This window comes from Panulirus ornatus, chromosome 1 (assembly GCF_036320965.1).
Source record: "Panulirus ornatus isolate Po-2019 chromosome 1, ASM3632096v1, whole genome shotgun sequence".
NCBI classification, from domain to species: domain Eukaryota; kingdom Metazoa; phylum Arthropoda; class Malacostraca; order Decapoda; family Palinuridae; genus Panulirus; species Panulirus ornatus.
Window position 1 is genome coordinate 85,971,968 of NC_092224.1, and position 23,480 is coordinate 85,995,447.

The 23,480-nt window shown below is 36.8% G+C and overlaps 1 protein-coding gene across 2 annotated transcripts; it reads left to right on the plus strand.

Moving 5' to 3' along the window:
• Positions 1 to 2,251: 2,251 nt before the first annotated feature.
• Positions 2,252 to 18,410, plus strand: LOC139750422 (uncharacterized). Of its 2 annotated transcripts, none has more exons than XM_071665204.1 (3): positions 2,252 to 2,316; positions 9,344 to 9,418; positions 13,730 to 18,410. In XM_071665204.1, the coding sequence occupies exon 3, from the start codon at positions 13,857 to 13,859 to the stop codon at positions 17,559 to 17,561; it is 3,705 nt and encodes a 1,234-aa protein (XP_071521305.1). In that variant the 5' UTR covers positions 2,252 to 2,316; positions 9,344 to 9,418; positions 13,730 to 13,856; the 3' UTR covers positions 17,562 to 18,410. The 2 variants fall into 2 exon arrangements, with proteins under 2 accessions (XP_071521305.1, XP_071521314.1); XM_071665213.1 differs by lacking the exon at positions 2,252 to 2,316 and adding an exon at positions 2,352 to 2,673.
• Positions 18,411 to 23,480: the final 5,070 nt, after the last annotated feature.

Here is a 23,480-nt window from a genome sequence, read left to right on the forward strand (position 1 = left end):
TGAGATTTCGTTCGCCATGTCATGTCGCAGGCTTTTTCAAAATTTGATAATAAGAAAGCTTTTTTGACAAATGCTTAAGAAATGTCTTGTTCTAAATTTCTTAAATGATCCTTTGCACTCCTATGTTTACGAAAGCCACAGTGATGGTCTTTTAATGTTTTTCTAACCATAGAAAAGGCATTTTTCTATAACATTTTTTTCCATGGTCTTGTAAATACAGCTCAACGAAACGAACTAACATTCGTAAGGCATCTTTGGGATCGGGATCACTTGCGCTAAGTGCTATGAGTTTGAGAATATTTTAAACGTCCAAATCATCTTGCATAATGGGAACAGGTTGAACTGATGCTGAATCATCTCGTAAGATATTCCGCTGGGTTCTGAGCTGGGACCTTTACAGGATTTCAGGGCAAGAATTAATTAATTAATGGCCATTAAAATGATATGACCTTCGTGTCATCTTCTGTGGCATAGTCAGTTATTTATATCTCAGCATGGCGTTTGTAGCGGATGAAACGCTGGTCATATAACCGGTCGAGTATTTCTGAGAATCTCCTGGCGATGATGTTTGTTATGTCAACATGATTATTTATTGTGTAATTGTAAGAAATCATTGTTTTTCAGAGGTTATTATGGTTGTAAATGTATTGGAAAATTTTTCTATTGTGGATCAGACTTGACTGATGGGAGTGTCTTTGTTTATTGCTGAATTCTATCTACTCTACGAGTCTTTGTTGGCTTTTCTGATAGTACTTCTCGCCTGAGCCCTCGCATATTTGTTGAGCAATGGATTTGGTATCTGAAGTCTCTGTCGAAAATCCTGTATCTCCTGTTGCGCTCACGCAGCGCATTTCGGCTATCCTGTATCACCTTGGATCTCTGCTTCCGGAAATTTGTAGTGGTCTAAGGTATCGAGATCACTGCAGCTTATATGATAGATGGTATATCACTTTTATATTTGTTGCAATATTATTATTTCAAGATCTATCCAGGACGGCATCCTCGGCAAAAGACAATCAATCTCCTGCACGCTTGTATCACAAAGTTTAGTGGAGGATATACGAAAGTTAGAAAGCTTTTCTTTCCTCTCAGTCACCTTGAAGGTAAAGCTTACAAAAATAATAGATGCCTCGGGGAATACCATCTTCACCAAATATGATGAAAAAGTTGGGGGAGGGAGGCGAAATATGAATTCTTCAAGGTGTTGTAACAATGTCTTTGGGAAATTCGGAGTTTGTTTTTTATATTCAATAACTAACAATAACAAAATTCGTCCAGTTCTCGTAAAACTTGATACAACTGTTGTAAGTAATCAAATTTGAGACCGACGAATTTTTTTTTCTTTTTTGCAAATAGAGAACGTCTTGTTATCGTAAATTAATTATTTTGGGAAGGTGATGAAACTGAAGTGGTTGTTTCATGAGTTGCTGGTGTAAATCACTTAAACAGTTAAGTGAACATGTACATTTTTTTGTTCTTTTAGATTATCAAAAAGATGGTTAGACCGCAAAAATATATGTAATTCAACCATTAATATTAAGTTTAACGTCTACCGTATGTCAGGAGGGGATCGCTTCTGCTTTCCCCTGCCTGCCATAGGCTCTGCCACATGTGTACAATTCACTACCTGTTAGTACAAATAACCAAACATACATTTACTCATATACACAAACACAATATTTTTTCCCCTCTCTATGGTAGTGAGAAGGTGGTAAACCTCGGTATCGGCAGAGTTAGTGGGTAATCGGCAACGCATGATCCAGCACTTCAGTGGCTGTCAGGTGTCACTCCAGTGGCCCAGGTAGTTTCTTTTCTATATGCCTCAGTCATACAGGGGCTGTCGCCTTTCATTTCGCAAACATGCAATTTCTTCGTCATATGCTGTATATACTCTCTAGCCTGCTTGCTAGCAGTCTCATCTTAAGTAATACTTAAGTACTCTCTCGCTCTCTCAAAGAAGCGAACGCGTTAAACTGAGTATAAATGACTGTAAAGATTTACAGAGGACTGAAAAGTCTTTTATGCTTTTCTCAGATACAACACTAAACATTAAACTGTTTGCAAAGGACATGTGAAACTATGAAATGATAATTACCCTGCATTATTTTTTACCGAAGCGGTAATAATTTCCATGTCACTTATTAAGAAAAGAGGCAGCCGCAAATAATACAAAGTCTGGCAGACAATCTTATATTGATTTTTTTCCTGAGGCATCTGAAAAGTAAAAAAAGGCGAGCGCTGTTGTTGGAGGCGCGACGGGAGGGTTGGCAGGCCTGGTGTGGACGCAGTTCGTCCTGACAGTAGTTGGGGAAGCTGGTAATGGAGTGGTTTTGTACCCTTGTTTATTACTGTTTGTGTAGTCTGCTGGTAGTGCCGCGCGCCTCAACCCCTGTAGAAGGTCACGTGCGCATTGTTAGACCATAACCAGCGTGTGTTACATGTTATAAGTGAGCAGTAAGATGATGATACGGATGAGTTGGTTTGTCCTCGGCCATTTTGTTTATTATTCCCCGCTTACATTGGAGACGGGGGTAATCAATATCGTCCGGATCTGTTTATGTGATTTGTTTGAAGTGTTGCGTAATGTTACGCATCTTGTGAAGTCACATACAGAACGTACAGTGGTTAGCGAGTGCCCTTGGTGGTGTTTAAAGGACTGTCAGTTGCGTTAAGGTGAGAAGTGAAGCTGTAGAAAGGAGGCGCTCACTTGTATTTTGATTTGTGTGGAAGGGGGGAAAATACGTTATGAACCTCTGAAGGTTGTAACATGGGGAGGAGCATGTGTCAGGTGTAGGTGAATTCAAGAGACAGATATTAAAGTGTCATCATATGTTGTCTGGAGTTTTGTATGGTATGTGTTGGTCGAGTAGGCATAAGAACTTCAAAAATGTTAGGTATTTAACCCTAGGGGGCTTAGTGCAGAATGTGTAGTTGTTGTTTATGAAAGTAGATGACAGTGTATCGTAGGACTTTGATACGTTGATGTTTAATCTTTAATGATGTTTTTACGTTTCTGTGGTTGTTCGTATTCCAGTAATAGTTTAATTTCAAGGCACCAAGACTAAAGCAGCATTTCATGATCATATTTTCACAAAATGGTGAATGATATTTAGGATTTTCTTTAGGCTGCACTCTTACACATGGGAATTTATATAATGTTATGAACTTGCAGTACTGTTTAGGAATGGGTATGCTTATGAAGCAGAAGGAAAAATTCGGTTTAGAAATGAAGAATAAGTGGATATGGAGAAGGGAAAACAGTTAGAAAATACAAATTTTACATTCAGACCGAGAAATCTGTATCCAATCTGGTGATTGATCAGTTTACCTCCATCACAATAATGCCTTTGGATACTGTATTGATTTATTTTATTTTGCTCTGGTAGTATAGAGAACAGGAAAGGATGGCAGAGCATGATATAGAAAATTATATTTCATTCTGTGGTATGAAATTTGGTGATAGTGGTGACGGTTATGAAGATAGAACAAGTAGTTTTCATTGCCATTTAAAGCAGGTGAAACGCTTCAAACGAAAATCGGCAGAACCTTTGAAACCCTCACCTAATACATCGTTACTGGTGAAATTCATCGTAGAAATAAACCAGTGTTGTTTGTAGTGGTCTGCTGGGGACTGTGTGGACTGATTGCTTACGGAGAGGCTGGGTGGTGACACAAACAGCTGCTTAGTCGGTCATCTGTTTGTTTACATTTGTAGGTAGTTGTAGGTGTACTTGTTATGTTCCAGTTAGGTCATTGAAAATTAGGATGAATCTCGGCTTCCAGGGGATGTTAGTGAGGTTTTCGCATGTTAATTTGATTTTTACAAATGTTTCATCTGCTTTTATGTTAATCCCACATTTTCTTTATTCCCTGTATCCATCACCAATATAATAATCTAATATGATAGGTTAAAACATAATGCTCTTATTCACTCAGTATTCCAAGTTGTGTGAGAGGCAGAATTAAGCTGGTAAATTTCTTTTTAGATTTTTATTTTACATTTTTTGTAATGTCATAGTATCTGTAACTGTATGTTGGTTAATGTTACAAAGATATTAGCCAAAACATGAATTTTTTTCTAGTATCCTAATACTGATATGAAATTATTTATGATTTTATTGATGAAATATTGTGTAACTCACCTGTATCTTGACTTTTTGCATGTTATGTTGTAAGAATGACTTGCATTCTTGCCATTGAGTAAAGACTTTGATTGGAGAAGAAATATACAAATGAACCAGGGAAGGCAAATGAATGCAAATTTACCTCTTCTTTGTAACATCTTAACATTGTAGTTGCTTGATTACATGAATATGATCTTGTTTAGTAAGCTATTGTCCATGTTAGTATTTTGCTGATTTTTATCATTGTAAAACAAATCACCATGTTCTAGATGGAGTTACCATTGAATTACTACTGGTTGGAAGACCTGAGCTCATATTAGTAAAAGTTATTTGATTTGATCTGCAATTGATATTTTCCATGCGCAGCACTTTTCAAAATAAGTAGTTGATTTTCTGAATGAAGCTGTTTGACTCATTTAGCTTTCATATTTTGGCATGCTGTTTAAAGTTAATTTTTGTTAGTAATTTGAATGTTATTTAGAAACTGAAATTTTAACAGGATACTGGTGAAACATCAGTATTTTAGATTTAGGATCTTGGGTCTTTGTGTTATTTAAAGGTACAGAGTGTCACATAGTTTTAGTTAGGTTTCAAAGCTAGTTATCACAGAGCCTATTGATAAAGTTTTCTTATGAATTGATAATATTTCAATTTGCAAGTTTTCCCCAAGTTGGTTGTTGAGTTACAACTTAAGTAGCTACTGACAATATGACCACAAGGGTGTTCGTACGATAAGATTCACATGAATCATTGTTTTCAAGTCATATATGACCAAATTTAATTAATCTTGCCTAATCTAAGACTATGTACCTAACAGAGTAATAACTATATATGCTGAAACCCAATTTAGTAAATGCTGAACAATGATAGGCAGCTAGGACCCACCACCATCACTTGCTAACAAATGTTGTAAACTAGAGACTTGTCAACTCTTGTCTAAGATCTGCTTGTGGTGTCTTTGTCTTCCTTTCTGGCCATCAGCATTGTCAGATCAGAATCTTCATATCTCATTCTTTACTTCACATTTTTATAACTTAAGTGGTTAGTACTTTGTTGCAACTATATTGGGAATTAGTGTACTTTTATGTATCATCTTTTGTCAGCTACCTTGCTGGGTATGCAAAGACATTATGTAGTTTTTGTTTGTTTTGTGTTTTGCATTTTTTCTCATGATGTAGTTTGTGTGAATTGTGATTGATTGTATCCTATAGTGGAGGTATGGTGTATAGACTTGGGCTTTGTTAGTTATTCAAGAAGCACATTATGAATGGTCATCTTTCATTTGGACAATACCAGGCTGTAGTATAGATAGTTAGAATGATAGTTCAACCAGTTCATTGGTTCATTTTTCATTGGATGGTCCATCAGTTATCTCTTCACTAAATTAGTTGGTTATTCTCATGTGTCATGTTACCAATTAAAGTTTTTTTTCAAATCAGCTCATAACCCTATATAAGTTTTAAAAGAGGAAAAGGCAGATCCTGTAGTCTTAGGCCCTATGCCTCATTTAGTGTGGCAATGTTACAAATGAGGAATCAAGTAGGAGATATCTGCCCAGAGGGAGTCCTTGTGATACCTTTTGGGATTATTCTTTCACAGAACCATGTGTCATCATTAGGGAAGATGAAGAGAGATACTTCAGTTAAGGTTTTCCATTCTTCAACTGGTGCATCAGTAATACAGAATGAAAGTAGTTTGAGGGTGTCTAACTTGTGGGCATTGGTATGTTCTTTGTGGAACAACCCTTCATGGAACCTTAGTGTAGTTTTATTAGTATCCATCACAACAAACAGTGGCTTGCCCCATTACCTAAAGGTTACAGATCCTTGGGATATTTCTGTCATTATATCTTTGGCTGTATGTAGTTCTTGGAATCCTCACTCACTGTTTTGGAAGTGTTTCCTGGACTTGGATAAGTTGGTGTTTACAAGTGATCAGTTGGTGTTTACAAGTGGGTTTTTAACTTTGTGTGTAGATAGGGATTTAGCTTATAAAGAATCACATGCAGGCCTTTTAGCTCAAGGAGTAGCTTATTAACATTGATAATAATAATAACAATAATGATAATAATAATGATACTGATAATGAGAATTAGCCTTATGGTGTGTGATTATTTTTAAGGGAAGTGCCCTAATTAGCGTTAATATTCCTCACAAAAAAAATAGAATTTCTGGTTTGATATTTTCTGTAAGTCTTTGATATCAAAGGGACATTCACATTTTCATCATCTGGCAATAGAATTCCTTGAAACCCTTATTAGGTAGAGAAAAATGATGATTTGTTTCAAAAAATGCAGAAATATATGAAAAATTTGTCTCACGATTTGTAGCTAATTAACTCAGCTAAATGAATAATATTGAATATACAGCTAGAATTATAATTGAAAGATAAATTTGATTACCAGTATGCCTTATACAGTAATGAAATATATAATAGAAGTGAATGATATTTTTGCCAAAGTGGCAGATGTCTGGTGGAAAATATAGTTTTTATTTTCCCATACTTTTTTCTTCAAAAATACAATACTACATATATGTACCTAAAGCTGTATATCAAAATCTTTCACATCATTTAAAGGCTAAATCTGGTCATTTTTACCTTAGACATTTTGTCTTTTTTTTTTTTTTTTTTTTTTTTTTTTTTTTTTTTAACAAGAATTGGTTCAGCTGAGCTGGTTGACAGAAGTAGGTCAGGTGGCGACTTCATCATTTCCTCATCACCTAGTTGTACTTCAGAGGCACCTTAATCAATATTCATTGACATCCTCAAACTCCCACTTTCACACTGCCAAAATGGCTTCAGTTTCTGCATTAGTTGCAAGTTTTCCTCTTGTTACTCTTGATTACTATGGGTAAAATAAAACATAACAGTGGATAGCATATTCAACAACCTATGCCCTATATTGGCTTAAAAACGAAATTATAGTGTATTAGATATTTATTTAAGATTATTTCAGGACTTCTGATGTACAGTACTTGCAAACCAGCTAACAGAACTGGGAGTAGAAATAATCCTTAACCTGTAGCCAGAATCCCATATTAGAAGACTGGTTACGGAGACAAACTGTCTTCTGGCAGATATCAGAATAGCTCTCAAGTTTATGGATAATGAAATATTTAGCAAGCTACTCATATCCCACATAAAGCCAAAACTAGAAAAAGCTTCTCAGGATTGGTCATCACACCTAAAGAAGCACAAAGAGCTCTGAGAATGCCTAGAGGAGGACAACAAAGATGGTACCAGAATTATGAGAGCTAAGCTACAGATAAAGACTGAAGGCTTTAAATTTACCCACATTAGAAGAGATAAGAAAGACTGAAGGCTTTAGATTTACCAACATTGGAAGAGATGAGAGTTGATTTAACCTTATCACAACCTTTAACTTTTTAAGATTGATGAAGTGGACAGAGTGATGAATGAATGGAAAAGATTGACTGAACACATAGTTAATGTAGACAGCATACATAGATATAGGAAAGGTTGTATGGTAGTTGATTGTTCAAGAGATTGGTTCCCACGAGTATGAAACTTAATCCCCATATAGTACAGATAGATTACAGAAGGTAGCCTTCTATAATCTCCTGGCTCATTTATACCAAGTGAATACTTGAAGTGATTGCAGTCTTCTACCCCTGCATCCTGGGCTGGGCCGAGGCTGTTGGGTTGGGCCATTGATCAGTCAAGCTGTTGGAAAATTAATCTTGCAAACCCACATAGCCTGTTTGGCCAGATACACTTTTTAGGTACTTTGGCAGGGCTTTCTTAAACTTCAGTGTGCATCCCATGTTGTTTCTGATTATTGCAGGCCAAGTGTTGTGGTTTTTTCTTTCTTAAGCATATTGCACCTTTTAGACTTCAGAGGTGGTATTTTACATCGTCTTCCATGTTTGTCTTCCCAGTAGGATGTCAGTTCTTAGGGACCATGTTAGGGACCATGCCTTTTAGGATTTTCCAGGTTTAGATCTATGTGATATACCTCTAATAAGGTATAAAACATTCATGATTAATATGCAGATAACTACGAAATGTTAGGCATGAAATAGTTCATCAGAGGATAGATACTTTAAGTACAGTATTTGTAAGATATAATGTATAACACTTGGTAATAGATATGTAAACCACCCTCAAACCACATGAATCAGTCAGATGGTATCTGTAGACAGAACAGATACTAAGACCAGCATTGCTCACACATAGCAACATGCACAGAGGAGTGGTGGGATCTTCATGGATATGGAGGTGTATTCCAATGGTTGTAGTAACTGTAAAAGTATTTCTGAAGTTTTAGGGTAAATTCGTTTATTATCTTTGGAGTGGGATTGAATGTGGTATCAGGTGTGTCTGCATTAGTCATCAAAAGGATTAATCGTATAAAATTAAGTATAGCCATGGGTTTGAATAGACAATTTTTGCACAAATTGTGCAGTGACAGTCACCTTATTATTGGGGATGTTCATAGTAGTAGGGATGAGGTTGTTTGTGTAGCAACTTGCATGACTCTGTCTCTAATACCAGAGGAACAGTGCTCCTCATCTCTCCTACTCATACATTATGTGAGGAATAGTGCTCCTTGCTTCCCCTGTTAGTATCAGAGGAACAAGGATCTTCGCCTCCCTTACCAGTATCTGAGGAACAGTACTTTGCACCATGCCCACCATTACCTGAGAAACAAGGCTCCTTGCCTACCATACCTGAGGTACAGGGCTCCTCACATCCTATATCTGAGGTACAAGGCTCCATGCTTTACCCACTAGTACCTTAGGAATAAGCTCCTTGCCTACCCCACAAGTACCTGAGGAACAAGGCTTTCACTTCCCCCACCAGTATCTGAGGGACAAGGCTTTCACTTCCCCCACCAGTATCTGAGGGACAAGGCTCCTTTCCCCACCAGTAATATGATCATGTATTTATACAATAATGGTATTGTTGCACAAGGGGCATATGTAGTGGGTACTATGCAGTATCCCTGCCATATGGTAGGACCTTGCTGTAAGTACTTGTAATTAGTTAGGTACATAGATATCTGTCATTGCAAAAGTTTTGCCCAAAATGTCAGAAAAGTCACTGATGATCCTGAAAGACATTTGATTTATTTCATTCTTATTTTTCCTAGTGGTATCATTCATTTTTATGATCTATATTTTCATAGATACCCTAAAGATATATCGTACATGTATGTTCATTTTTTTGAAAATTTACACTGGATATTGATTTTTCAGATGCATGAGAGCTGTCCCCAATGTTGCCTCAATGGGGCAACTCTGACTAACTTCTCTTTTTTCTTCAGTGATTATGTAAGTTTTTGAAAACACTTAAAATTTATCATTCAGATCTTTATTTATCTCCTCATCCTTAATTATTTTTCTCCAAATTTTTCTGCCTGATTAGCTGCTCTTTAGTCAATAATTTGCACCTGATGAATTAATGGAAAAGTTTATGATGTTTTTTTACCTCTGCAATACTTTTTTCAGAATTTTCCTGCTGCACCTATTTTTTGGCTTCTTGCTTTCTTCCATTTTTTATATGTTGGCTAGCTACAATGTTGTTTTTCTCCCTTATGTTGCATATCTCTAAGCTCTTTGGCATTTAGAAACTCTTTATTGAATCATGCATCTCTATTTTTAAAACTTTGTTTCCCAGCTCCAAATTGAATCATGCACATCGTAAGTAAGCCATGTTCTCTTTGTTAAAGTGAAATGTGAACTTGAAAACTTAAAGAAAAAGTGCTACTACTTAATTCACTACCCCAGTACACAAAATGCATCTTAAGAGTCCAATCCCACATCATTCCTCTGATATCCTCATCTGTAATATCTTGTAGTCCAATTTAAATCTCCCATGGCATATATCCTTCTCCTTCACAACCTACCTCTCATCCTTTTGCCTTTTATTTGATGCTTGCACATCTTAACTTGCCTGTGATCTGCCATAAATTTACATAACCATACTGTCTTGAGTTTTATCTGTACACCATTCGGTTAATTTTTTTCACAGCACGGTGCTTCTCATATTTTTATTTTTCACCTTGACTACATTCTAGTTGTACTATGCAAGGTGCACATCTCAACTTTTATTGTTTTTATATATTTGTTAAATGAAGCAAGTACTCCTTAAAAGCTTCTTGCCTAATTTACAGTTGAACTTTCTATTGTCTCTAGAGCCCTTAGGGCTCACATACTCCCAAAGGATTCATTGGGAAATGGGTGTAACATTCCTGGGAGAGATTTTTCACCATGATTTGCAGACAGAAAAATAATGTAATGTGGATACATTACCAACCTAGAAAAATAATGTAATATGGATACATTACCAACCTAATTACGTAAATGATAACCCTCCCTAGAAAACTGGAATAATACTTAAAAAAGTAGAACTTAGTTTAGTTGCTTTAGACCTGGTATATGTTAGTCTGCCTGTGGTGGGGAGGGCATGGTAGCCTGATACATTGATTTTGATCTTCAGTTCAGTCACTCAACATTTGCTCCATGTTTGTGTATAAAAGCTTCTTTACTTTAGGTATGACTGATCTTTATTGTACCTAAAAGTGTCACATTGGAGGCTACTCCCTCATTTTCTTTGCTTGTTCATGAACTGTTTTCTCTGATGCAGTGTGCAATGTCAACACTACATTGACTAGAATCAAAACACCTTCAGTTGTCAAACTTTACCTCCAAAGTGGTGCTATTCCTGCTCCTTTTCTTCCCAGAAGTACAAGACTCATTTGGGTACTTTGCACCCATAGTGTACCATATTTTACACTAAATGTTCAACTATACACAAAATGAGAATAGGCTGCAAGCCAACCCTAACACAAGCATCAGAGTGGGTGCCAGGGAGATTCTATCCTTTTCCATTAAATGTCGTGAAATGTATTATTTTTGAAACATTTTATTTCTGTCATACTTGATCACTGTTTCCCATGTTCGCGTAGTGCCAGGAAACAGATGAAGAAAGACACATCTGCTCACATATGCACATATATACATATGCACATATACATGTATATATACATATGGATTCTCCTCTTCTCCCCTGCTCCTGATTGCTGCCCCCTGCATCAGCGAGGTAGTGCCAGGAAATTTATGAAGAAAGGCCACATCCACTCATACCCTTATGCGAACTGTCATGTGTAATGCACAGAAACCACAGCTCCCTACCCACATCCAGGCTCCATAGACCTTTCCCTGGTTTACATTTACAATGTATGTGTTACATTTATTTCATCATGACTAACTTACAGTATACTGTATATTCCTTGATGGCACAGTTACTTGCCAGCAACTGCTTGCTCTGGCAGGTGACTGTTTGCCAGAGTTATCACCTGCTATTGCTACATATGATTTCTTGATTTTTTTTTTTTTTTTTTGTTGCTACCTTATTTGTTTACTTCTTCATAAGCACCATATGATTCAGTCATGGGTAGGGGTAGGACCCCATATACCTCTCTTTTAACTTTTGCTATACTTCCTGCTGGAAGTATACTCTATCAATCACTTTCCTCCCAAGATCTCATATGCTTTCCCTTTATTCTTATACATCGTCTTTTTGACTTCTTTGCTTAGGACTTTTTATTCTACCAACCTTCCTCCTTCTTTACTATTTTCTGGTACATTCAGTACTTTCTAACAGGCTTCTTATTTCCTTTACCAGTTTTTCCATTTTGATTCCATGAACTGCAGACATGTGACAGGCCTATTTAGTAGGTACCAAGAAACTGACCAAGTCATTTTGCTGGGAGACTCTTAGATTCTTTCATGCAGTATGATACTCAAGAGTTTCTAAGAGTGTTCTTTGATAAATTAGAAACAAAAATGAAAGGAACATGTGTTGAAGGAGTAATTCCAAAGTTGCATTCTGCAACATATACCTCCATTGCTGGACACTTCCAAAGCAACCTTTGGGACACCACTTCAGTCCCAACTTGTACTCTTTCAGATGCTCACAACTCAGTCTTATTCCTTAGCTTTTCAGTCTTATTCCTTAGCTTTTCTACATTCTTATTTTTTATATTACTTTATTATTTCTATTCATATACTATATACCTACAAGCTGCTACAGTATGATCTAACAGAAGCTCTTCCATTCTTCTCCAAAAACTGCACTTGATATACATTATTTGTACTTATTACCAGAAGCATATCCATCATGATTTGTTTACCATCTTCTTTCATTATCTTTATGTTTGATAGATGTATTTACAACATTCATTGCTGCTGAGTGCACAAGTTAAGTATTCTTTATCCTTTCAAGATTTCAAAACTGTTTTCGTGGTGTGATATGTATCATGTACCCAAAGGCATTTTTGGCATCCTTTTGGTAGTAGTTATTTTGAATATGTTGTTTGCTGAACCAAATTTGTTCAGAGGACTTTCACAATGAAATATGCTCACAAAAGTCACAACTTGGTTGTTATATCATAAACCACATGCAATGAAAATGTACGTATATAAACTCGTAAATCAGAAGCAAAATATATTTTGATTTGACAAATACCTTATCTCTAAGAATTGAAACCGTATATTCTTATTGAGAATTTCCATACTAACTGTGTATTTGAGAATCACAGAAATACATAACCAAATGTTTTACGTTATGGCATGCTGTTTGTGCATAAGAGCAAATCTAGAAACTTAAAGAAACAGGAGCTCTTTTCATAGCCTTTTAGATAACAAGTGAACTTTTTCTGCTTGGACTTTTACTGAAATACTGCTATGCTTAGTCTTTAACTCTGCTTTGTTAATGTTATGCTTTTACTGACAAACTGTTAGCAGTGAAAGAGGTTATTCAAATGCCATAATTCTTTCACTGGGTTCATTTCAAGATATAGACCTTGCAGAGTGAAGTATAATATGCTTGCATATCGTCAAATATATCAAAAGTTAGAATAAAGTGTAATGGCATCGTATGAAATGTCATACTTTTCAGTAACCCAAGAACTGTAAAAATTTCGTTTTAGCTGATGTGATGAACAGTATGAATTTCTCAGGAACAGCCAAACAGGGTAAAGAAACATTCTGCACAGACAGAAAATGTACATGTGTAAACTGGACTTTTCAGTACCCCAAGAACTGTAAAAAGTGCCTCATCAGCTGATGTGATGAATAGTGTGAATTTTTCAGAAACAGCCAAACAGGGTAAGAAAACACTCTGTGTAGACAGAAAATGTACATGGGTAAACTGGACTTAATGGGACTGGAAGCTGGTGGCATTAGAAGAGAAATGCTGCAGTAACTGTGGGATTTGATATTTAGCTTACATTGATGACCTCTTTTTTTTTATTCATTCAAGGAGAGGAACCCTTAAAGTATTTACAAGTATTCCACACTTAAGGTTAAAGTTTTATAATGCATTAGGAAGTTGTATACATGTGGAAAACTAGATGAATCTTGGTGGAAGGCCATCAAAAGTAAGAGTAGCAACTACTTTTCAGGAAATATTAAGATCAAGGAATTATATTTTAAAATGATGGTACAGTAGTCATATTCACCTTGTATTTCATTCCTAATTAAAGAAAATTTTCAAGTTGCAATATGATTAAGAATTGTAGTTGAAGCTAATTATAAAGGACTGTTCAACAGTGCTGACATATTCTGTATTTTTTCCAGAATTTCCAGTCACAAGAAGATGGAAGAGATATCACAGCATTATGTTACTTGAAAGCATCTGTTTGTTGTTATAGAGGTAACTGATCAAGACATAATCATTCATCTGGATAAGAATTCATCAAGCAAAATGGATCAGACACCACAAGAAATCATGCATTCCCTGTTTTCACTGGATCCTAATTTAGAAAATAGGGGGCATCTATATCCTTATAATTACCCTTATGGACAATATCCTTATCCATACCCATATCCTTACCATGCACCTCATCCTTCATCAGCTCATACAAACATTCCTTCTTCATCACACACTATTCCACCACCATCATCTCATCCTATAACCCAGGCCTCTCAGAGTCTTGCAGCATCTCAGAATAACCTCTCACTGTACAGTGGTGGAGTCCACAGTATCCGTCCACCGATGACTAACATGAGAGAGCAAATGGGGGATGGAAGATTTTCATTAGGAGAAGGTAGAATACCTCATATAAGTGATACAGAAAGGCATACGCTTGATACGCAACATACTGCTGAAGATCTTCGCAGTATACCTGCTGATTCAAGGAACTTGGGAGATATGGGGCATAATCCAGTAGACATGCGACCTGTAGCTGCTGAACAAAGGTATTTAGGTGACTTAAGATCTTTGTCAAGTCATCCACGTTCTTCTTCCACTGACTTGCGTCACATTACGGACTACTCATCACAGCCGACAGATTTAAGAACACATCCTGTTGATGCAAGGCTGTTTAGTGATGTGCGGCAGCTAGCTGGGGATACTAGGCCATCTTTAAGTGAAATTAGGCATATGACAGATCCAAGACATGTTTCTAGTGATGAAAGAATCCCATTGAATGAAACTCGTCTCCAAGAAGACCCAAGAGTTCCGATGAGTAGAGCCACAGATGATTTTAGGTATGTAGGGGACATAAGAACGTGTGATAATCGTCCTGCTAATATTACTCAGCACACTGAGGAGTCACAGCTTCCATCAGGAGACCCAAGACCACCAATAAATGAAACCAGGTCAGTTGAAGAAACTAGAACTCTCTATGATTCTTCAAGAATGAGTACAAATGAAAACAGGCTTCCAACACATCAGCTTGATACAAATAACCCAATGAAATCATCCATTAATGAACATTATTATGATGATAGAACTAGTATAGGAACAACTAAACCAACATTAAATAGTGAAGATTTTTCTTCAAGACCTGTCCAGGACTTAAGACAGGTGCTTACTGAACCAAGACTCATGTCAGGAAACCACATTCCCCCTGGCAATGATGTGCGACAAACTATGAATGACCACAAATCACAAATAAATGCTTCTGGTCAAAATCCAGAGGAAGTTCACCAAGAGAATTTAAGATACCCAACAATTAATAGTCCAAGCACATCGTTGGGATTGCTCTCCCATGCATTAGGACAGCATTTGAGACAGAGAGAGTTCCAGGATGGTAAAGATAGTGTAATTCAAAATCATGAAGAACCACTTAATATGGACAACAAAACTTACCAGCACTCAGATGAAGATGGGCATTACAACAGAAAGGAAATGAATGGTCAACAAGAACATCAGAGTAGTGATGGGAAATCTGAAACCCATAGGGATATTGATGAAGATGATTTCGACTCTGAAGCATCTTCAACTGAATACCCAAATCCTTACATAGAGTTTACGGATGTGGCACATGGCGTGTTCAACAATGTAAATAATATTGCTGGTCCAGTTAAACCATTTCACTGTGAAGATTGTGATGCTACATTCACTACAAAAGGCAATCTTAAAGTTCACAAAAGAATTCATACAGGAGAAAGGCCATATGAATGTGAAGATTGCGGGAAAACATTTTCATATTGTGCATCATATCAGTCTCACAAGTTGATTCACAGTGGGCATAGACCTTTTAAATGTGACTTTTGTGAGAGGGCATTTTTCAGAAGTGAACATTTAGAACGCCATAGGAGAAGGCATACTGGTGAAAGACCATTTAAGTGTACAGAATGTGATGCCACTTTTGCTGCAAGTGATGGACTGTCAAGACATACTAGAACTCATACTGGTGAAAGACCTTATAGCTGCGAGGAATGTGGAATGTCATTTGCTTATAAATCAACTTTTCTCAGGCATAAATTAATGCATTCAGAGGGAGAATACAAATGTGAGGACTGTGGTGCAGCATTCAAAGATCCTGTTAGATTAGATAAACATGTAAAAAAACACAATGATCCAAACTATGTACCCTACTCCGATGAAGGTAAACCAAAACCACACAAACTCATAGAGGATGGAGTAGAAGTTACAGGTTGTGAATTTTGTCAAATGAAATTTAGGCGAAAATCTGATTATTACCTGCACCGCAGAACACACACGGGAGAAAAACCATATGTTTGTGATGTGTGTGGATCATCATTTATCAGGAGAGCATATTTGGACATACACATGCGTACTCATACTGGTGAACGTCCATATAATTGTGATTCTTGTGAATCTGCATTTAAGACCCGTACTGCCCTGAAGTTTCACAGACGTACTCATAGTGGTGAAAGGCCGTACAAGTGTGAACACTGTGATTTTGCCTTTGCACAAAAATCTGCAATGAAAGCTCATATTCGCATTCATACTGGTGACAAGCCATATAAGTGTGATGAATGTGATGCTGCTTTTCGCCATAGCAGCAGCTTAACTATCCACAGACGAACTCACACTGGAGAGAGGCCTTATGTTTGTGGTGAATGTGGAGCAACATTTGCCCAAAGGCCTCACCTCAACCTGCACAAAAGATCTCATTCAGGTATTAAGCCACACACTTGTGATGAATGTAATGCTTCCTTCACAAAGAAGGATTATCTTTTAGCTCACAAAACAAAGCATGCTGGTGGAAGTACCATCAAGATTGAAGCGTTAGCTGAAGCTGCAGGTGAACAAGTGTACAAATGTACTGATTGTGAGATGGTGTTTACACACCATTCCAGTTTAACAGTCCACATGAGAAAACACACTGGTGAAAGACCATTCGTTTGTGAAGATTGTGGTGCATCATTTTTATATAGCTCAAACCTTACAACCCATCGCAGAAAACATACAGGTGAGAGACCCTACAAATGTGATCAGTGTGAGGCTTCCTTTATTTTGAAGAGTTATTTGACCATGCATCTTAGAAAACACTCTGGGGAAAGACCATTTAAGTGTGATGAATGTCAAGCTTGCTTCACACAGAAAACACACCTTTCAACCCATAGGAGGATTCATACTGGGGAATGCCCATATAAGTGTGAAGAGTGTGGAGAAGCCTTCCGGGATGGAGCAAATTTTTGGAGACACAAGAAAAAGCACCTAATTGGCGAAGGGGCAGCAACAGTGACACGCAGAAGAGGAAGAAGAGGGCGAGGAAGGGGTGGAGCCAGAGGCTCTAGAACCACACCAACTAGGCGGACGACACGTATTCGTCGTTCCACAGTAAAGTTTGAAGAGCTTTATGAGCAGTTTGTTGTTAATCAGGAAGAAGAAGAAAGATTATTTGTAAAAGAGGAACCACAAGATCATTCAAATAAAGATGAGGATGATGAAGAGAGACCTTACATCCCAATCAACCCAATGGTGGAGATAAAGTTAGAAGGTGAAGATGAGGACCAACAGCAGCTACATGGAGATGGAGGAATGCATGTAGGTGAACCAGAAGATGATCCCTTAATGAGTGTTGGTGAAGATGTGAGCAGAAACCAACGTACAAGAAATGATGATAAAGAAAATGATAAAGAGAATTTAGAGAAAGAGCCTGACAAAGATGATAGGTCTCAGGTGACTAGTGATGCAATTGTAGCTGATTAATACAATAATATTTTTTGTTAAATTATCATGTATGATAATTTGTAAGATGCAAGATGAATGTACATATGCCGAGTGTAGTGAAGGTATTGCTTGTTAGTGGTGAAATGTCATTCAGTTTCTTGTATATTTATTTAGTCAGTCCTTCACTTCATGAAAATTGACATGGATCTCATTTTGAATATAAGTCCTCATTTTTATAAATTAGTGATATTTATATTTGTTATGAATGAAAATTATGGAGTGTATCTTCTAAAGTAGATTGTATTCATGTGGTGTTATGCAGAAAGTTTTTATGTGATGTCTTTCCCAGTGATTAATGTAGTAAGTGTAGCATCATAACTAAACTGATCTTTGTACTTGCTTCAAAATTTTTTCCAGACTTACAAAGTTAAAATCTTTGTCTCCTCAAGGATTGACGATATTCCTTTTAGCATTACCAGTGGTGTACTTGTTTGTGATGATGAAACTGAATCGTGTTAATATACAGACATTTATATATATTTTGTGTTACAATATATACTTATGATATTTAATTTAGATATCTTCTATTGTGAAATTATATATTTGAAATTTTATATTATGTAAATTTTTTAAAAGTATATATTCAAGAAATTTTTAATTAGTGTGATTTTTGTATATTACACGTTTGTGAACATTTACTAGTCAGAATAGGTATGGAGTCAATATATTTTGGTGTTAAAATGTTATTTGTTTTTATCTGTTCAGTGTTAACAGTAGTCTGAGCTGTAAATAGCATTGTTTAGAAATTTCATATGTTTTGAGATACGCTAGCTATTTGATTAAATTTCAAGTGGTTTGTGAAAGTGAGGGAATAAAATCTGAATTGATGATGGATTTTTACATATATCCATTTACATAGATCCATTTGAACTGATGTTAACCAGATCCACATCAAAGCAAATAAATGTTTGATTGTGGTCATCATGAATTATGAGGTAAATTGATAATGTGCATTATGAGTTGATTATTCACAGATTTAGAGTGATATGTACTCATTGATGTAAAGCAAATGTTTTGCAAAGAGTAACATTCACAGTGACCATCAATTTGGATTATTATATTTCAACAGCATATGGAAATCACATTACATATTGTGATAAAAGATGTCACATTGCATGAAATGCAGTAATCTTGCATCAAGGAATGCTTTTCAGTGTTATCACTTGCTCCACTCTAGGTTGATTTACCTCAGATTTGACATTTCTTTGTAATGCTTTTTTTCATAGTTGAGGATGTTGCATTTTTCTCATTGTGCAGAACATGACTTGCACAGAAATTTCAGATTCCTTTGTGTTTGCCTTTAAGGTGGCTTCTTATATGCAGTGAAAAAGAAAACTCCGATCCACACATTCCCTACCACTCCTGAAACTACAGTGTTCTCTAAAATTATACTCTGTACATGCCATCTCTCTCATTCACCACTCTGCTATAAAATTCACCAGGTACACTTGACAAATTTAAACCTCTGTGATTTGAACATTAACTTTTGTCCTCTTGTCCTAAATATATAGTGGCACTGCAGGAATTCTACCAGTCCTGAGGCACCTCACAATGATCCATACATACATTGAATATCCCAACTAACCAATCAACAGCACAGTGACCCCAGCTCATATGAAATTCAACTGCAATACTATACACTCAAGCCACCTTACCACATTTCATGTATTGCAAGCTTTCACTGATGTACCTTCTCTCTTATTACACCACTTGTCATGACTTTCTCACTTCGCACACCACCCCAACCCAAACACCCTACCTCTGCCACCTTATCTTCAAATACATCCAACAATCCTTTATCATACTCCATCTCTTCTTCACCTAGTGATGCCAGTTACCACTTCTCCATTTGCCTTTTTCACTGGTGTTCATATTTGATCTCTTTCGCTTGCATTCCCAAACATTTTTGTATCCTTTTTTATTGAATTTTTTCAACTGCACATCCCTCTTTACCTCTTCACACTTTTTCTTGTACATACGTCTCCCACCCATTCGCACTCCTTCCCAGTAAGTAACACCCATACATCTCTCTTTTTTCTCTAGCAATTTGATCTCTTCATCCTACCACTTGTTGCACTTTCTCATCTACACACCACCTTCATTCCCTCTTCTATAGGTATTACTTTGGTTTATGCTCCCAAGAGCCAGCTGCTTGTGTGCCCCTACCTCTAGCTAGACCACGCAATACTTGGCAAGCTGCTGGGTCACATGATTACTGTTCGGCTGTTAGGATGTGTTGATAACTTGTTTCTTTCCCTTCACCTCGAATCATTGGAATTCTCTAATCTCTCATGTCTTTCCCAATAACTTTGATCTGGCACATTTTAACAAACAGGTTTTTTACTTCCTTCACTGTGGTGCTCATTACATTTGCCAGGGTTACCGGCACAAATCAATAGATCCAAAATTTGTAAGTGCTTTCCCTTGTCTCTTCTTTTTACCTTTCATAATCCTCTCCATACTTTGATTAAGTCCCAACCTTGATGCATGACCGGAGCCTCCAACAACAACAACAAAAATACCATGATCATGAAACCGCTGCCTCACACGCATTATGCCATATCATGTGTGTAAATGCCAATAGGTTTATGTGCAAAAGCAGCAAAAATGTTGCTAAGAATGAGCATACGTACTGAACTGCAAGTTGAACAGCATTTACATTTAAACAACCAATCAGTCTAAGTACCAAGTGCTGAAAGCACACAGGGAAAGGGGGTACATCTATAGGTATCTTTTTTTATATTATTGTTATTATTATTATTATCATCATTATTTTTATTTATTTATTTTTTTTTAAACTATTCACCATTTCCCGCGTTAGCGAGGTAGCGTTAAGAACAGAGGACTGGGCCTTTTTTGGAATATCCTCACCTGGCCCCCTCTGTTCCTTCTTTTGGAAAATTAAAAAAAAAACGAGAGGGGAGGATTTCCAGCCCCCCGCTCCCTCCCCTTTTAGTCGCCTTCTACGACATGCAGGGAAAATGTGGAAAGTATTATTATTATTATTATTATTATTATTATTATTATTATTATTCTTACTACTACTACTAGTTTGTAAGTGGTGTAGTGGTGATAATGATATATGTTTTTTCCAGTTGTACGTTTATCATCATTATTATCACTCATTACTTTTATATTATATTGATTTTACTTTTATCGTTAATGCCACCTGTATCAATTTTTTTTTAATTTCCTGTTGATTTTATCAAGCAACAATGTCGTCTCGTCAAAATCAAGCTCTTTCCTTATACGTTACAATAAAGATGAGATGAATATACTGTATTAGGCTCAAGTTCTTCATTTCATTTAAGGAATAATAAAGATAAGATAAATATACTGTATTAGGCTCAAGTTTTTCATTTCATTTAAAGAATTAAGTTTCTCCACTTAAATGGGACTGAACTTTAAGATACTTTTCAAATTGTTTCAGTAGTGGGAGCAAAATATGTTGCTGTACCCTTGTTGAATAATGGTCTCTTATGAACTCAGCATATATGTGTGCAGATGATTGTGTCGTGTATTGATAAATACGTAATTAAGAGAATAATTTTTTACTTGTGCATACTGACCAATTTTACTGATGTTGGGTTACTTAATTGTATAGTTACATCTGTAACGAGCTAAAACTCATAAGAACTAGGTTATCACTATAATCAATGACCGAACAAGGAATGGGGATTACACAGCTATCTAGAAGAAAATTTTGAACGTTACACAGAACACTGTGAAATAAACTGTAGTTGGTGATGTTCATGAAGTTAGAATTTGCTGTTATCACCATGTGTGGGCAATGAAGAATCATCACAGATACATAAGCAGTAAATTTCTTCTTACACATATTTGCACTAATATCATCCTGTTGAAGTGTAACTTTAAAAATCTGTAATGTACCTGCACAATACAACACGCCATATATAAAGTGTCATGGACATACACATTCCAAATGCCCAAACCAGGCAAGCAGTTGAGTTGTCTATTTTGATCTTTTTTGCCCTCTGTTGATGGATCCCAGAAACTGAAAACGGCAGACAGCTTATTGTTAAACATGAAACTTTTAAAATTCTTTATGCCTCATTGATAATATCTTGTTTCACAAGAGATAGATGTATGGGGCAACACTAGAGTAATTGCTGATAGTTTCTACAAGTCCAGGAATACATCCCAGTGTGGTAGAAGGAAATTTGAAAGATCCACAGTATAGGTAATACTGATGCCAACAGCTGCTTCACTTTCTCCTAAGCGTTTGGTTTGTCGAAGATCAACTTGTAGAGATTCCAGATCAAGATTGAAGTGAGCTGCCATTGCAACTAGTTGGTTATATCTTAAATATTCTGGGAGAGCATGAGTTACGACCTGAGGCTGATGAATACGGGACTGATGGCTGTGTTTCTAGCTTCAGTCTCTGCCATTAATCAGTTCATTACCAGAGAATGTTACTATTGTGCCCTTCATGTTGGTGCTCCTCGACTTTGACATCATCATTTTGATGCCAGGTTAATTTACATGCTCTGATCTTGGAAGGAGGAGGTGCTGCTGCTATTTTGTTATCAAGTGCTCAAGAAACTTCAGCTCCTCTCTCAAACATACAGTATCATACCTCTTTTGAGAGGTCATTAGCCAAATGTTGTTGAACAATATCAATCATGCTTGAAGCGGCTGATGTATCAAGAGGTAATAGCTGCATTATATCTGACAACAGCTTTCTCTTATACACGTGAACATCACTAGGCAGTTTCATCAGAACACCTTCGTCCGCTAACAAAGATTTTGCATCATGTTTAAGCTCAACTGAGTGTTACTGTGTTATCTCTAAGGTGCAGAGCACTGCAGGAAGTGCTTTGATAGAGCACTTTACATGCCACGTGCTGATAACACTATCTCGTATCATGAAGCTTTTATAAAGTTTGAGAGTGTTTCCCAAGAAATAGTTTCTTTGATTTGCAACTGTTAGTGTTCGTGACAGTGACGCATTCACATGTCAGTCAGGGTCGAGGGCAAAGGTTCGAATCCTGGTTGCGGCAGTCGATCCATTGTCAACCCAGCTGTTCATCCACCTGTAGGGGTTGGTAGATAAAATGGGTATCTAGCTCAGGCTGTGGTATATATGTACTTATAGCATTAATGGGATGGCCTTAGATAGGGCCTATGTGTGAGAACATGAATGTTTAAGTCTACAGCACTCTGAAAAATGAGTCAGCCAGTGGAACTTATTTGACGCTGAAAATGATTACAAGATCAAGCTTAACTGAAAATAACGAATTTGTACTGCCTGTGGTGTCAGGTGTTTGTGCACTAACTCTTCAACTCCACGATTTGATTCCAGTCACTACATTAGTACCAGAATATTCCCATCTAACATACTTGCCTGGTAAGATCGTGCACAGCATAAACACCTTTTCCAGCCTGTTTTGCAGTGCCTCTGCATTGAGATTATGGAGGCAGGCGAAATTGAAGATATTCCTCATATATGTTATTATGGTACATAGCCAACAGCAAGTGATAACCACTCTTTCTTGATGTCCTTGGATATATCAGGCATCACAGAATTGTACAATCTTTGACCTCACTTCATATGAGATTTCCTTTCGCTTCATTTGGGTCACATATTCCCAGAATCTTGGTCTGAAATTTGAGGCTGGTGTACTACTTTCTATGCTTTTCTGTAAAAATTATCGTCAGGCTTGTCCCTTGGGAAAAAAAATTTAAAGGTGTTTTTTTCCGTTTTCAATATGGACTTTGGCGTGAATGTACGCACATTTATTATTGCTTATACAAATTAGGACGAACAGTGTCCTCCTCCTGACTTCTCAGCGCAATCCATTGTCTTACAGTCAGAATATTTATACTCATGATTCCTTATCTATATCCAGGCCCCACAAACCTTTCCATGGTTCACCC

What these genes read in the sequence shown, in the direction of transcription:
- LOC139750422 (XM_071665204.1), top strand. Translation starts at nt 13,857, where the DNA reads ATGGATCAGACACCACAAGAAATCATGCATTCCCTGTTTTCACTGGAT.